The 16914-nt window shown below is 39.6% G+C and overlaps 1 protein-coding gene across 1 annotated transcript; it reads left to right on the top strand.

Moving 5' to 3' along the window:
* Nucleotides 1-13456: 13456 nt before the first annotated feature.
* LOC146136861 (uncharacterized) lies at nt 13457-16914 on the top strand. Its single transcript, XM_083395637.1, has 2 exons — nt 13457-13979; nt 15475-16914. Exons 1-2 carry the CDS (start codon nt 13720-13722, stop codon nt 16238-16240), a joined length of 1026 nt encoding a protein of 341 aa, XP_083251763.1. The 5' UTR covers nt 13457-13719; the 3' UTR covers nt 16241-16914.

Genomic DNA, 16914 nt, shown 5'->3' with positions numbered 1-16914 from the left:
CAAGATAGACAACTGTGAATGTATAAAACATTCCGTAATTAGGTATTTAATGTGCTGCAGCATTATGTGATAAAATCTTGTTATTGTAAGAATAAAAAAGTTTAATCTCACACTTGCGAGTTTTTCAGCTTCATACTGATGCTTTATAACTAAATGTTATTAATTTTCATTATATCTGTAAAGAAAACTGTGAATGTCTAAAAGATACCCTATAGGTATCTGATGTGCTCAGACTTGCGATTTTTAAACTGCAGGCTGAACACGTTTACCATCCTTGCTTGCGCCTCTGCGCTCTTTAAGAGTCTCAGCAACGAAATCGACCTCATTTGGGGACGGCAATCGCAAACGGCCTGCACACTCGTGGGCATCTTTCAGCTGCTGGGATACGGCAGCAACGTGTTCTGCTACACCATCGCCCTTTGGATTCGGCAGGCGGCGGTGCAAAGTAGTCCAGCGCTGTCCAGTCTTCCTGGAAAGAAGCTGAGGCGCTTTCTCAGCTGGTTTTTCCTCATTTTCCTGTTTGTCGTTTTCGGGGTGCTTACGATTCTCAACACGGTCACTCTGGGTCTGGTCAATACGCCCAACGGCTGCTACTTCAATGACCACGAGAGCATCTCGCAGGTGGCGCGTTCGGTCAGCGGCCTTATTTTTACGATTACGTTTGAGCCCGCCCTTGTCGCGCTGCTGCTCTATCCGCTGCTGAAAACACTCCCGAAGACAGGCTCCGGCATCACGAACACACCAGCGATCGCGCGCGTGCGTCTTGTGATTAAGCGCACCCTTGTCTGCATCGTTGCTATCTTGCTGAGCGATATCGGCTCGATCGTTGTCTCATTCTACTTGGAGCAGCAAGCCGCCATCTGGATCGCAGTCGTTTACGACGTCAACTGCTTCGTCGGCGTAGTCGGTCTCGTGTGCACTTACCACGACTGGAAGCGGCGACTTAGACTGGGGCGCGGCAAACGTCGGGCTCGAGGGTCGAGCGACACCGGCGTCGCCACCGTCTCGGTGAACAGCGTGTGACAAGTCTATTGCAGTACTTTAAGCCTACCTTTAAAGCTACAGGAGACTGGACGAGAGTGGTACACTGCTTGGCTAAAGTACAATAGGACGAGGATGATTTTTACTTTGTAACCATCTGATGATGAACAGTAACGTACAGTCAATCTGTAGCAGGTTTTTTTAATATAGGAATTCGAATGGGTTCAGGTTTCCTCATCATTGATGACGTTTTTAAACATGTTTTTCATATTTTACCACGTTTTCTATCTTTGACTACGTTTCTTTTAAACACGTTCACACACGTATAGCGTCACTTGGGAAATATACAGTCATTTGAACAAACGTCTGACCTTGTTTTTATTCTGGTTTTACCATTTCAGTTTTGTATATGTGCAGTTCTACTAGACAATCGCCTTATCCGCCAATTAAGTCACCGAACATTTTATCGCAGTCCAAAACAATAAATGACGGGGGGCTTTATGGGTTACATTTTTTTGCGCAATCTGAAAGCTTTTCATCAATTCTTTTAAAACCCATTTTGTAAATACGCTCTTTGAGTTTGGGATCTTTTTTGTTAGTGTTGCTTATTATTAGCGATAAATAGTTCAAACACTAAAGTTGTAGACCAATATGAGCACTATAATGTTTCTTTAAAAAATGCAAAGCCTATAACCAGCGTGATTATGTTATGCCATTATATTACATGCTTGTGTTGCAACATTTAATGTAAAGTAAGCTGTGCCAATGAGTCGTAAATAGGCCGCGTAAATGACCATACAGCAATAAAATTAGGGAGTTTCCAACCAGCAATCACGATTCAGTGGTAATTTGTTTTCGTGGGGCACGAGGGTTTGTTTATTATTTGAAAACAATTTGTTCTTTTTTTTTAAATATGTTTTTATATTATTGTGTGAAATTGTGCATTTTAACCGTATACATGTAAATACGTAGAACCGTTAAATGTATGTGGTTCTGCTTAAGTGACATTGCAAAGTCACGAGGTTAAACCTCTTTAGATGATCCGCGCAAAATAATTAAATAAACTTGTTAAAGCGATAATTTTGTTGTTTTTCTTTTTGTGTTTGATGTGCGTCATTAGGTAATCAAATATTAAATACAAATTACTGACGACATCGGCCGAGTGACATCACCCAACCTTTTTGACTGACGTATCCCCGTAGTCGCAGTGGGTGTCGGCGTTTTCTTCGGGCGGATATTGAAGTGACACTTCTCGCCTCTAACTCTTTTCACTGGTACGTTTTAAAGCTTGTGCTGATGAATGTGTGACCATGCGTCATTTCCAGGCAGGCGCTTCAGCGGATATCATTACTGTTGACAGCCACTAATTTCGTTACATATAATCTAACCGAAGGTGATCAGGAATTCCCTAATGGTAAAGAATGATCATTACAGCCACCGATGTTGTGCGTGTCAAAGTGCAAGCAATACGGTGCACGTGTGTTATTCGATCGCAACTGAGTTACGACAAATATCGATTTCTGTCCCGTTATTGCACTTTTGAACGAAGGCGGCGAAATGAAATTTAAAGAGAAAGATATGTTGTAGAAAACAGTGGCCAGGGAGTGAACCCGATAACCAAAAAATAAAAAAAAATTGTTAATTATTCAAAGACTTCCTAGTTCGACTGCCGAATATCGCTAATTATTTTCGACCACTGCAGACAAGGATAAACAGACACGAGTGTCAAACGTTATTTATGTTTCAAGGTGTCATCGGAAAAGATTAAGAAACGGAATAAAACCAAGTTAAAGATGAGATGCAACAAAGTAAAAATTGGGTTAAAATACCTAAGTGAGTGAAAAAATCAATATTTAACAAAAGGTGGGAAATATAGAAAAAGAAAGGAATGCGATAGAATAAGCGTGCAGCAGTCTACGCGTTTTCCTAGGAGAAAAAAATGAATAGTCCAACAGTAACGGTAATAACATACATTTAAACAGAAACCCGTAATATGGTCCAATACCAATTTCATGGTAGTATTAGTGCTAAATATTAGATCTATATATTTTAACCTTGCTTTCGATCCAAGTTTCCCACAACTGAAGTTAGATCTGTAGACGATGTAACTACATGTAACACTTAGAAACAAATATTGTTTGTAAAACACTGTTTTACCGTGGTCTTTTATGTAGTTAATAGTTGTTTTGTTTGTGGTTATAAATAATAAACTATGCCTGAGTTCGGATAGGAAAGCCATTTTTTAATCGCAATTGGCATCAAAATAAGCAACAAATTATAGGACTTCTCTAAACAAGGGTTAGCCTGTCATAACTGTCTAATACCGATAGATGAATAAACTATTTATGATGTTTGCTCACTGCTTCTGGAAAATTAAAATATCCGATGCGTCCCAAGCTAATAAAGTTGATATTCGCAAAAATTGAGACCGTTTTTTCTTTTTCCCCGCTTCCAATAGTGGGTTCGATTTTGCCCAGTCGCTGTGTACTGCTGGCAGCATTGTCGAAAACAATATATTTTTAAATTCTATGAAACAGCCGGGCAAAATTAAACGCAGTAAGCCTTACATCGAATGAAACGATTTTGTATATGCTAGGGTATACGTTTCATTGCGTTTGGCGCTTACGGCGGTTTGCTGGTGGTTTTTACCAAGAAAAATGACTGAAGCATGACCTAACCGACGGATAGATGTCACAACGACCAAGTTCTATGTTTGGCTGAACATTAAGTCCTTACTTATTTCCACGGCAGTTACTTTTTTGTTGTTAGGCAGATTAGGCTCAAAGGTGTTTAACTCTTTTAGCGATCGTACACTTATGGAATGGCAGTACTATTTTTCGTGTGGTAAAATTTCGAATCTTAAAGCTTTTCTTCAACAGTTAATATTTAGCCTAAATAGTCCGAATATTTGGTTTTCAGTACTTTGTGCAAAATAACTTGACTCATTTTAACTGTTTTGGCCAAATGACCTGGGTTGAAACAGAGTGTTCTCATTTGGAGTTTTTATAAAATTGAGTTATTTATCTTATTTTTTGCACAACATGGCTATATGTTGCGTTTCTGATATTTTTAGTTGATTAATTGTTCAAAAAAATGACTCAATGCTTTCGAATTGGCTTGTTTACAGCATTGCCTTTTCGTAGCACTTTTAACCCATGCTGTGTGTAGCCTGCGGACAAAACGCAAGGAATATAGGCCAACTGTTACCTTCGTTACTGGCAATCTTGAACCACTCTGGTCTAAACGATATGTTAAATTAGTTAACTGAATGTGTTTTCAAACATTCAGTTTGACGTATGAACATTTTTGTAAACATTTTTTTGTAATTTTCTTTTGGAATACTTTATTACGATATATATGTAGTTGTGGCGGCTACGAGTTCAAAGACAATTTTACTTAGTGGAATGGGTATTCGTGGCTTTCGCCTTTGGGTTAAAATATTTGTTTTGCTTGATAAGGTTTGTTCAAGCTTGGATTAAAAATTTAGATGCTCTAATCTCCAACAGGCTTTCAGGGCGCCCTTTGTTGTACCAATTAATATCAGGTGTCGCTCATGCATATTTTATCCCACATTTGACGCCCAGGTTTTCGTTGATTGAAAAATTACATTGGACAGTTTTTTGGCAGCCTGCGTAAAGCAACCATATGTTATTGGCACAAACAGAACGAATTTAGAAAATATTGAGCAAGAAGCAGACAGATATTTCGCGTTTAGACCTAATTATCATTAAATATCGAGTCTATAAAATTGTTCGAGTGTTGGTAGGCCAAAGCAAAGAGATTCAAAAACATAAACATAACCTTTAGGCTTTGAAATACAGTCTGGTATATATTTGTTTCGTTTTTACCAAACGTTTAGCAACTTTGTTTTTCAACTTTTTTTTATAGCTAGTTCAAACGGATTTCACTTATGCAAGATGGCATTCCGGGTATAGGCCCTACAAGTGGAATTTAAAAATTAAATCGATTGAAAACTAAAGAACGTGTAATCAGAGCCCCTAATAAAGCGAATTTGGCTTCGCTTTTCTATTCGCTTCTGGGCGAAATCGACTCGCTTTTGGCTGAAGTTTACTTTTTTAACACAGGTGCCAGAAATTTGTAAGATACAAACCGTCCATAAACAGTGCGTATGGCAAAGGAAAGTATTGCGTTGTACACCGAAAATATAGGTAAGCTTCTACGCCACGGCGCTAAGTTCGTTACTTTTTGTGTTAATTGCAGCTTGGTTTCAAAATTAACCTTGACCGTAAACCAAACTGCAATTAAGAAAAACAGAAATCGATTTGGCCGTCGCATTTTAAGTTCATTTTGTTGTTTAAAAATTTGCTTTAATTAAAACACAAAACCAAAAACATATTTTCAGTTTTGGTGCAACAAGCTTAAGAAACCCTTGATTAACTAGACATTGAGTCGGTTTCTTTCTGCTAACGAAATATGCCAGATGCCTCTCCAAACATGACCGTCGAAGAGTCCTGGGAAAGGATCTTTCATCAATGCAGCACTTGCCTGTTCGCCGGCGTCGAAATCTACTTGCTCGCCTGTCTTTTAATTAACGAGTTCAACACCCGACGACGTCAACGCCTTCATCGCCTTCAACGCCAGGCGCCTAACGAAACCAGCGCCCATCAGAAGAAGATGGTTATTGCATCTGCGAGCCCGCCTATGCCCAAGCGGTCGGCGCGATTTGCTTGGTAAGCTTTTGTAGCTTATCTTTCGTTAGGTGTTAATCACCCCGAAGGACTTTTGCTGCTTTTTTATGCGCTTTCAGTGCAAAGGTGTCAAAAGTCCATATCGGGAGCACATGTAGTGGTAGCGACGTCGAAAAATTGTGGGGGAAATCGTGAAGTTGGTTAACAACTATATACAACAAAATAAACCATAAAAAACGGTAAAATAAATAAATTACCAAAACGGTACAAAGGAGAATCAGTTATCAGGGTCGTAAATCTTCAGTTAATATTTGTGTTAAGTCTCATATATAGGTAGAGGTTACATTTCTTTAAGTGCACAACTAGTTTCTAAAAGAATATAATTAACCGCTTTACAATCGCAATAGTCCCACTACATTGTACATAGTTATTTTATCTGTTTTGTTGTACATTAGGCCCCATAGGGCCTTTTGTAACTGGAGGTGAATGGACTACCATGTGCCAATAGTGTCCTATCGAAAGCGTCCAGATGATTCTTGTACAAAGTAATACATTTGTTGCCGGCCTGAAGAGATATAAAACTATGGGGACGGTTTCACATTTCACCTATAGCTTTCAGAATACGTTTAAGGCTCCAAACTGCTATATCAATAGGCTTCAAACCCCGCATGATATACAACCAACAAGCTCCCAATAAACACCCATCGTTTAAAGAGCCATTAAACGCACGTTCAACCGAGAGTATTATACCTAAATAACACAACATGTCATTCCAATTGCAGCATCAGCTGGTTCACGATTCTTGCCTGCTGCTGTGCGATCTTCAAAACCCTGAGCAACGAACTCGACCTGCTGGGTGGCAAGACCTCTCCACTGGCTTGTACCCTGGTCGGAATCTTCGTCATGTGCGGCTACGGCGGGGTGGTGTGCTTCTGTATGCTGGTGCTCTGGCTGCGACAGGACGCCGTGCAAAATCACCCAGCGCTGAAGCACCTGTCTCGCAAGAAACTGCGCGTCAACGCCAGCAAGGCACTGCTGGTAGCAATGCTTACGGTGCTTTTCGTCCTACTGGTTCTCAACACAGTAGGCTTGAAACTGACGCCCAGTCCCAAGGGCTGCCGCTTCGACGACATGGGATCGATAGCGCAGTCGGCGCGCGCCAGCAGCGTGCTGGTCTTCACTCTGTTCTTTCAGCCCGTTTTTGCCGCCCTGCTGCTTTACCCGCTCCTGAAAAAACTCCCTATCGGCGCAGGACGCCCTATGCCGGGGGTTACGCGTGTGAGACTGCTCACCAAACGCACCCTCCTATCGCTATCCATAATCACGCTATCCGACTTGGGAGCCATCGTTGCTTCGTTCCTTTGCGAGAGGGAGCCAGCCATTTGGGTTTCGACAGTCTATGACTTGAACTGCCTTGTAGGCGTCGCGTCGCTAATCTTCGCCTACTCGGACTGGCAGAATGTAATAAGGGCGGCGGCCTGCTGCACGCGCGAACGTCAAGTAACGATGGGAAACCTTGTCTAGTCGCGTCTTCCACAACCGTTAAGTGTTTGGACCGCATCAATAAGCTGTTGAGTTTCTGTTGGATCAAGGAGAAAACGTTTTCTTTGAAGTATCAGGTGCCATGTGGATATGGCATGCAGATTTACGTGTGGAGCGTGGCACTAAAAAGACGCTGTGAGTTAACGTGTACCGCTGATTGTTCATGGGTGAAACGAGAAGTTGACGAAGTTTCGGCACGAACATCAATAGTGGAATGGTCCCCGTGGGCTTCAAATTGTTTTGCTATGCATCCTACCGTTGCACAAGCTTGTATTGATAAGTTTATGTGCTTGCAGGAAAACAATGTTTTCGAAATGCAACTTCAAATATTTACATAACTTTATTATATACATCATCATCGTATTAAATAAGACAGTCAAATTTTTGTGCTGTCCAGACATTATGCGTATTATGTGTCTTTCGCTGTTTAGCGCTCTCTTCGTGTCCTAATTGACAGCTGAAATAATTATCAGCTCGTGTCCTAATTGGTAGCTGCATAAATACGTGATTCATATATACACTGCTGACATTTTCTACCGCAGACATTGCTTCACGACAAACACCGCAATTTCGCGGTTTGCAAAGGGTTTATCCTGTTTTAAAACAGCTTTATTTGTCAAGCAGTAGTTTTCGAACTGATAACGACAACATTTTTATCTGTTATGTGTAAACCATTTCCGAAACTAATGGCTGCATAACTTAGGACAAAATAAAAACGTTCAGAAAATATCGATAAGTTAACAAATAATACAAATATTTTACCTAGACAATTTCAGGATGTATTGCATTTACATTTTTCGTGTTTCGAAGCCTGAAAGTATCCTTATTTTGCACCTGTAGGCCTACGTGTATTTTTAGTTCAACGAGTTATATTTTTAATCTTGGTAACAACAGCGCAAGTTACAATCCGTGTCGATAGTAGACATTTTTTCATTGCACTTTTTTACCGAGTTGCAACTATAACAAAAATGTTGGGTTTATCCGGACTTCTTAGCAGGCAAAGCTTAACAGCGATTTTCTTCGCTAGTGGTGCGTAAATTTTAACAAATTTCAATTTGAACTTCATCGCATCAGTGCACATGATTATGAGAGTGGCTAAAGAGACTGGCATAACTGTAAAACAGTTGCGTATGATTCAACACTATTTTTGCAGAAAGTTTTTCGTAACACCATATTTAAGGAGGACTTTGGGATTGCAATTTTTTCATAATATAGACCTTAACAAACATATTTTGCAATTTAAAATGCAAGGTTTGAAATGTTTTGCAATTTATGTATGTTTTGAAATGAGGTGACTTTTTTTTTTATGTTGCTTAGATTTTCTTTTAATGACGTTGTTTACATGTTTTTTTCAATAATTTGGAATATTTTAACCACTAAATAGCCTACATTGTTTTGAAAGTGTTTTACATCATTCAAAGTCGATCGTTCTTTCAAAAAACCTACCATAAGATAAAAAAAAATCCAAAACTTACACTTGAAAGGGGAATGTAGCAATATAGATTTCCATTTTAACTGTGCAATGTGATTTATTGTGATTAGCTGCTTCCAGGCGATGGGTGCATTGTTATTTATTTAACTTGTATGACAATCTGTGACATATTTGCCTTGATTATTTATCTCAGCAAATGCGAAACCAAATATACACCAGGGTTTTATGAAGTGTTTTCGTTTAAAAACGGGCAACACAATTGCATGAGTGTAGTAAACTTTGATTTCTCCAAGTAAAGTTGTTTGTAATAAATGGCGTGTTATTTTGCAATCTATATATATATGTGATTAAGTTGTTTTCCAACAAGTAAAGTCGAAGTAACGTATTGTTTTAAGAATAAATTAGTTAAACTTTGAAAAATGACATTCAATTTTAAACAAGATGCGCAGAAATAATAATGCCGACGATGTTCTATTGTTTGTAAAAGAATATAAGTCATTGTTCTAAACCTCAGGCTTGAACTCCTCAGGCAAACTGTGGCTCTCTAATATGTCTTTGTGGCTCTTTTTTCTCAAGAGTCATATCCGCAAATTAAGAGAGAACTGTACCTTATGTTTAAATGTAAACGTCATTTTGATAAAAGCAGTGTTTTGTTCATTACCTTCATTTTGACAAAGAAGCGTTTTTGTACATTAAACCAGTTTACCCGTTAATGCAACATTTCAGTGTTATTGATTCCAAGAATCAAAAATTTCAAATCCATAATATTCATCACTTGTTACAACAGGTCCAAAGACCCACTCTGGTGAAACGGTTCAAAAAAACTTTAATTCGTTTTATGCGGATTATAAAGCTCATAAATTTCAAGCTGCGGCTCGCATTAGTTTGCTCATACCTGTTTTATACAGCCGGAAATCAAATGTCAAAATATCTGTTGTAACTGACTCAATTACCAATATGAACAAAAGTATACAATAGGGCTACCATATTTTCAGCACCCAAAGTAAACAGAGTTTCGGCGTTATAATTTATAGCTTATTTCGCTTTATGGTTATCTATATTTAAAGAATAATAAAGAAAAATGAAAGCATCTGCTGAAAACCACCTGTATGCCTGTGGTTCTTAACCTTTCTTCAGTATAGACCAGTGGTTCTTAACCTTTCTATAGACCAGTGGTCTTAACCTTTGTATAGACCAGTAGTTCTTGACCTTTTTCCAGCCGCGCCCACGTTTGGTAATTTTCCTATGCCTTGCGCTTCCCCTCCCCCACCTACGAAAAGCAATTCGGCATTTTCAATTATACATTACTGAGAAAACTTGAAAATAAGTCTCTTGTCGGTCGCGACAAAGGCGCGAAATAAATTGAGTTTAATTGGTAGAATTGGCGCTAAACTGTAAATTCAGGAGGCTTTTCGCATTGGGCACACAACAAATTGCTCGTGCACGAGCTGATTTTGACAAACGTGTTGCTGTGAGGGCATTTACTCCACAGTTGTAAGGCTATGATGTCGAGTGCAAATAAAAATGTCAAGCGCAAAAATTAAACATTGCGTTATCGTGTTTCAAAAGATGTGACGACACACAATACAACGGCAATATTGCAAAAACATTATCGATTCGCGCAAAAAAGTTTAAGTCCCCCTGTTGCTAGTCTGTTATCATATACCAGGTTGGAAAGTTTGGCCTGCGGGGGGGATTTATCATTATCGCAAATCTGACTCGAGCAAACGCGCAAAACTTCAGCCGCGCAAACTTCTGTATGAAACTTAACAAGCACAAAAAAATTGGCGGGCCGCATACTGAAGTTGCATAACATTTTTAACGCTAGTTTATAAGACGTATATAATATAATGCATCATATAGAACCACTTGCGAAACGCTAAAAACGCACAGTTCGGCAATTTGGTCACGCATCAGTGGACAACGGTCACGTGTTTAGTGACGTCAAATTAGGCAATTTCGAGTAATATTGCAACAGACGTAGAAAACACAATATTTTATTTTTTATTTTTTGCAGTTTCAATAATAAAGTTGGCAAAAAAGAGTTTCTACAGCGCTGTAGGAGTGGTGCACCACCCAAAAGAAACCATTATAATCATTGCATAAAAATTAACTTAGAGCTCCAGCCCCCCTAAGAATTGCTTGGCTCCCCCCGGTTAAGAACCGCTGTTATAGACTAACTAGACAAGCTTCTGTAAGAAATAAGAACTTAGCCTACCATACAGTGATAGCACTATAGGCCCGCAAAACTTATACTTTTGCTTTATTAATGGGCCTTTTTAGATGTGAGGTTCTGCTGCCATTTTTCTGGCGCAATGTTTGTCAAAACAATCAAGAAGGTAGGGCTGGTAGGGCAATTTGTTGGAAAACCTGTTTTAAACCAGCAATTAAGCATGCTTCATGGCTACAGTATATTTTTGGAAATAAATACATCGTCTCGCCTAAATGTCTTGTTGAAAAGAAAGTAAGTAACTCGAAATGCGAAAAAAGAGGAGATTTGAACAATTTTGAGCGTCCTCGGAGGACCATTCAGTTTTCTTAAGAAAAGAGGACAAATCCTCCTAAAAGAGGATATATGGTAGGCCTAGTATACAACAATTGTTTTTAAACTTACATCATCAAAGTGGAAAGGGAGATTAACTATACGCTCGAAACACATCAAACATAGTTGTAAATATATTATTGACATTTTGCGATTGTAAATTGATCTTGGCAGCTGTTTAGAAAAATAAATTAGGCAAAAAGTACGAAGCACCAATGTCAAGTTTCATTTTGCGAATACGCTATTAAAAGCCCACAATTTTATCTAATCAGCCCTTGCAAGGGGATCCATTTTTCAGAACTAAGACATTTTAGGGAGTTTCCAAAACCGCAAAATCAGAATATTAAGGAGTGTAATAGGTAAAATGTTTGGGGCCTGCGTCGCGTTTCATTATAAGTCGTCCCTTTTTTCTCTTGATTGTCTAGGATACTTACTAATGTTGTCTATTGTCGACATATATTTTTTAAGTGTGCCACAGAATCGTATCAGCTTCGTTGATGTGCCGCAAGTGGAAAAAGGTTGCGAAACACTGCTATGCGCAGTTTAGTGTGTAAGAAAACGGTTTCAGGCGTGTACGTGAAACGCTTTTGCCTTGAATAGCATCAAGACCTAATTGAAATCTTGCAATTTACGTCAATTCATATAAATATTAATTCCGGCCCTGCTTTACGCCAACCAAAATGTTTTTTAGGGTTACGCATTAAAACAAGTTCACGAACCGCTGTAACGAGAGATTTCACATAGCTTACGAAGTCAGGAATGTTACTTGGGCAAATTCCAAGAATTTGTACAAAAATGATTCAACGTGCAAAGTTTAGCGGGTCCTAAACATGTGCGAACTGTATCTTGGGAGCGTCATTTATCTTTATGCAAGTTTTGTTATCGAGTTGCATACCATAGTCGAATAGAATTCATTATTTTTTTTATTTTTAAATATACAGCAGTATTTCGCTATTGCTTTTATGGTCAATACTTTCGTGAGTTTTTTGTCTTTGTTTTACAGAGCACTGTCTTTAATAACCAAAGAAGGTCGTGTAAAACTTTTTTAACTATTAGATAAAGCTCTTGACGTAGGCTAAGCTCAAATAAGCAGTAAGTCATAATTTGTTGTTCCCGTAAAGCTGTCGGAAAGAAAAATCGTCCGTAGGAAAAAATGTTTTTCTGAAAAACTCCATATACGTTATGAGAAACGTAAATGTTTGCGGTAAAACAAGTTTGCCGTCCGCGAAAGAACAAACTCCGATTCAAAGACTCCAGGTTCCAACTACATTCATAATGAATCACTAAAACGTAATAAAAAAAATTCGCAACAGCGGCAGAAGGCAACAGGGCATAAGGGCGTCACGCTTTACGGACACCAGTTTCACTCTGACGTTGCCTCATGTACAAGCAAAATGACAAAGTGACGGGTTGCAGTATCTACACGTGTATAAAGGGTTCTGATACCTGGTAAAGTTGCGGAAGCGCTAAGAGTGGCGCGCAAGAGGCCGTCGCAAGCCACCCTTAAGCAGTACTACGCGTGTTGTTGCGTTAGGTAAAGGTTAGGTTCGCTCGAATCAAACTTAGCTCGAAATCAACCGAACAAACAGACCATAGCGCAGCCCTCTGTAGTTATTATTTGAGATTGAATTTCAGCGAGACGTTTTTCAGAGAGTGGGTTACCTTGATGTGCAGGAAAACCGGCGTAAAAATACTTATAACTGATGATTGTAACCGATTTCTACTTGTTTATTATTTATTTGTGATAGGATGTATAGTCAACACTTAAATGCTTAGCCGAGTAAAATTTCCTTCTTTTTTTTATTATTATTACGCGATAGTAAGTTACACGGCGGAAGAAAAAGACGCACGAGGAAAAACGATCGATAGCACTTAAGACGAAGCGACAGGTATACGTTTAAATACTGGCCCATTTAACTCGAAAAACACCTAAATCACAAAGCGAGCGCAAATCAGTAAACAGTTTAGCAAGTCATTCTCATTTACAGTACCAAACAGAACAGTTACTGGAATGGTTAAAATTGCATTTTGAGCAAAATTCGTTTTTTTAACTGCATCGATTACCTTTTAGCGGTAAGATCAAAGACTTCGTTTTTAAACAATAACTGTATCCAGGAATCCAGAATTTTTTGCGGTACGTCTTAAATATTTGTTTACAGCCATTGAATAGGAATTCGAGTGACGTTTTTCGACGGCGCTCGAACGCTACACAAAGAATAACAAAATAAGCCGAAACCGCGCGATTCTTTGCGGTTAAAGGGGACTTACACAGGCCTCTGTAGACAGAAAAAGACAAAGCGGTCCCATGACGCATAAACCTAAAAAAGACGCATTCTTTTCAACAGGTTGTCTTATAAATTGTCGCTTCCTTGCGAAAAGCCTGGATTAATAGACGATTGTATAGAGCGTCAGGTACAGTAGCTGATTTGACGTAATTTGCAACAGAGCTGCTGACACGCTTCATAAACGGTTGTCGTTAATAAAAGGTGACAACGAACTTCCAGCCTCAGTGAAAGCCACAGTCGCGCTGCTGCTATATTGGGGAATGACCTGCGACACGATAAAGCAGCAACATGTGCAACGGGACTTTCAACGCTACAGAACCGCTGTACAGCTCGTGGGAGTGGGTTCTTCACCAGTCGTCGACCTGCTTGTTCGCCACCGTCGAGATCTACATGCTGACCTGCCTTTTGCTGGACGAAGTGCGGACGACGCTGGGCAAGCAAACCGCAGCCTCAATCGAGGTCCAGTCCGACATTTCTGGAAACAAACGAGCAACGTTCGTCGTGAAACCGAAAAAGGTCGAAAGAAAGCGGAAGAGGCGATTTGTCTGGTGAGCAGTGTTCCGACGAGTTTTTTTTGTTTGTTTTTTTGTGACGTAATTTTCTATTGAAATATAGATGACTTGGACTTGTTTTTGGTAAATTGAAAAACCGGGCCTCCAATTTGGACTTGAACGTTTCGTTCAATTTGTTACATATTTATATATATTTTAATTTGTATAGAACAAAGTATTTGTGAACACTAAACACGGATCTGTTCATAATCTTCAGTAGAAAGAAAGTGGTCCAAATAATAGATAAAAGATTCATTTTTTTATTAGCAAACGTTTCGGCAAGTTCTTTTGCCATCGTCAGTGCGTTAAGTGAGGCTAAGATAAAAACAAGTCATTATATCGACGCTCGGGCGTTTTAGAACGCTCTATAAACAGAAAAACGGAAGTCGCGAAGTAACGGTGATAAGAACTGCAACGGAAAAGTACACCCGCGAGGCGAAAGTAGGGCAAAGAAACTTTAAGTAGTAAACACACAATTTTTTTACATAAAACAATTGTTTTTTAATTAAATTTGTATTTTAAAGCTAATGAATAAGGTTACAGTATAGTGTTACTGTATAACAAGCAAAGTTACGGTATAATAGCGGAACTAAAACATTGATCGAAATACCGCAGTATATCTTGTATCTGTATATTCAACTATGTATTTGTTGATGAAGCAAATTGCTTCATAACGGTTGGTATAAGTCTGTACTAAAGGTTGTAAGAAAATTTTCGCTCTTCGCGGTATTAAAGGCAAAGATTTGTTTTTTTACACCCTGCTAAATTAAATCTTTATTTGGAATCCAAAATTGATGCCCATACATGTTATTATTTTTGTTCAAAGACTTCGAACTGAAAATCGGGTGGTATGCATTGCAATTCGCTTGAATCTGAATGACCTTTTTAGTTTGTCTTACGCGATTTGAGAAATTTTTTTCAACCCAAATGCCCGGTCTCATTCCACTATAGATACGAAAGTTTTGGCAACTCAAGGGGTTCAAAAGCGTGTATCGCTTTGCACGAATCAAAAACATCTTTGTGATGTAGCTTGTGAATTGAAAGTAACACCTCTCCAACCAAAACTTTGTTAAATTAAACTAACTGTGTGGTGTTTTTAAGGGTTTTTTTTTATGACGTCACGTTATGACGAAACGTTTTGACCCCACGTTATGACGTAACTCTTTGTGCATCACCTTTAAAAAATTGTCATGGCCCGCCAAACGAAAATCCTGAATCCGTGCCCGCTATATTAACCAAACAACCGATTTTTTTTCTTTGTGTTAGTTACCAAAATCAAATAATAATAATATATACTCGTTATATTTCATAGAAAGTTTATTCAAAGTACGGAAAACTATTACTACACCTGTTGTTTTTTGAAAAGTGTATTTTTATAAAATGCAATCAAACGACAAAACCAATTTTCTAATAGAACCCACGTATAGCTATAATTGCATTCATGTTAGTCACAGAACCGAGGTAAATTTTACAACTTTTCTTCATCGCGCAGCATCAGCTGGTTCACGATCATTGCCTGCTGCTGTGCGATCTTCAAGACCCTGAGCAACGAAATCGATCTCTTCTGGGGGACCAAGTCCAAGCTGGCTTGTAGCCTGGTAGGAATCTTTGCCATGCTGGGCTACGGCGGGGTGGTGTGCTTCTGCATGCTGGTGCTCTGGCTGCGACAGGACGCCGTGCAAAACAACCGGGCACTGTCCAACCTGCCCGTCAAGCGACTGCGCATCTACGGCAGCAAAGTGCTGTTGGTGCTCATGCTAGCCGTCTTCGTCTGTCTTTTGACCCTTAACACAGTCGGCTTAAAACTGAAGCCCAGTCCGAAAGGCTGCTGCTTCGACGATAAGGGCTCGGTTGCGCAGTCGGCCCGCGCCAGCAGCGGTTTGGTCTTCACACTGCTTTTCCAGCCTGTTTTTGCCACGTTGCTGCTCTACCCGCTGCTTAAGAAACTACCAGCCGAGGGCGGCGGCAAGATGACTGGAGTGCGGCGAGTCAAGGAGCTTACCAAGCGCACGTTCGTCTCACTCTGCGCCATCACAGTGTCGGACGTAGGCGCCATCCTAGCCTCGTTTCTGCTTGCTGAAGAACCAGCCATCTGGGTGTCGACCGCCTACGACTTGAACTCGTTTCTTGGCGTTGCATCGCTCGTCTTCGCCTATAGCGACTGGCGCAAGCGCATGCGCCTGACTTGCTGTGCCTGTGCAACGCCCAAAAAGCCAGCTGTGGCGGCCCTGGTCAACACCAACTTAAGGCGTGTGTAGCCTCGGCGCGAATTAAATTAAGGATCTCCGAAAATTTTGTCTACACTGTACGCCGAAGGCTAAGCAAATTTCCGTAGAGCTAACTTTATGCTAAATAGAGCTATTTTTAATTATAACTTTTGAAACACAGACAATAAAAAGAGTAAACATTAACAAATTTCGGTTTCAACCTGTAAATTGTTTTTGTCGTGTTAAATTTTACAAAATGCAAATAATCCTGCTGATTTGTTTATTAGGAAGTCACCTTTACATGCTTGTAAAAGCTAACTAAGTCGGTAACGTGTTAAAATGATAAAGTTATTGGGTGTGGCTCAACGGGCTGGTCTGATCATAAAAGTGCCGAGGGCGTAAATAACGCCCATCTCCCACTGGCGATGAAAGACACCGCCGTCAATTCCATTATTGCTGTTGTGCGGCTTGGAGCACTGTAACCGGCTGCGTAGACCAACTTTAGTGAAGTCTTACATGCAGTGAGTCTATGTATGCTTAAAATGCGTTGTAATATTGGGCATCGGCTTAAAAATAGTGTTCCGAGCAGTTTTCAATGTTTATTTTTTTTTAATTTTACGCTTTTTTATTTTGGTGTTATGTTTTTGAACGTAACCGCAAAGCTTTATAAATTGCCGCACATCATTTATTTCGGTACGTTTTGCAAATAAACAAAGTTTTCACCG

This window comes from Ascidiella aspersa, chromosome 8 (genome assembly GCF_963924565.1).
Source record: "Ascidiella aspersa chromosome 8, kaAscAspe10.2, whole genome shotgun sequence".
Classification (NCBI taxonomy): Eukaryota; Metazoa; Chordata; class Ascidiacea; order Phlebobranchia; family Ascidiidae; genus Ascidiella; species Ascidiella aspersa.
The sequence above is the reverse complement of the archived record's forward strand: the minus strand, read 5'-3'. Positions and strand labels throughout refer to the sequence as shown.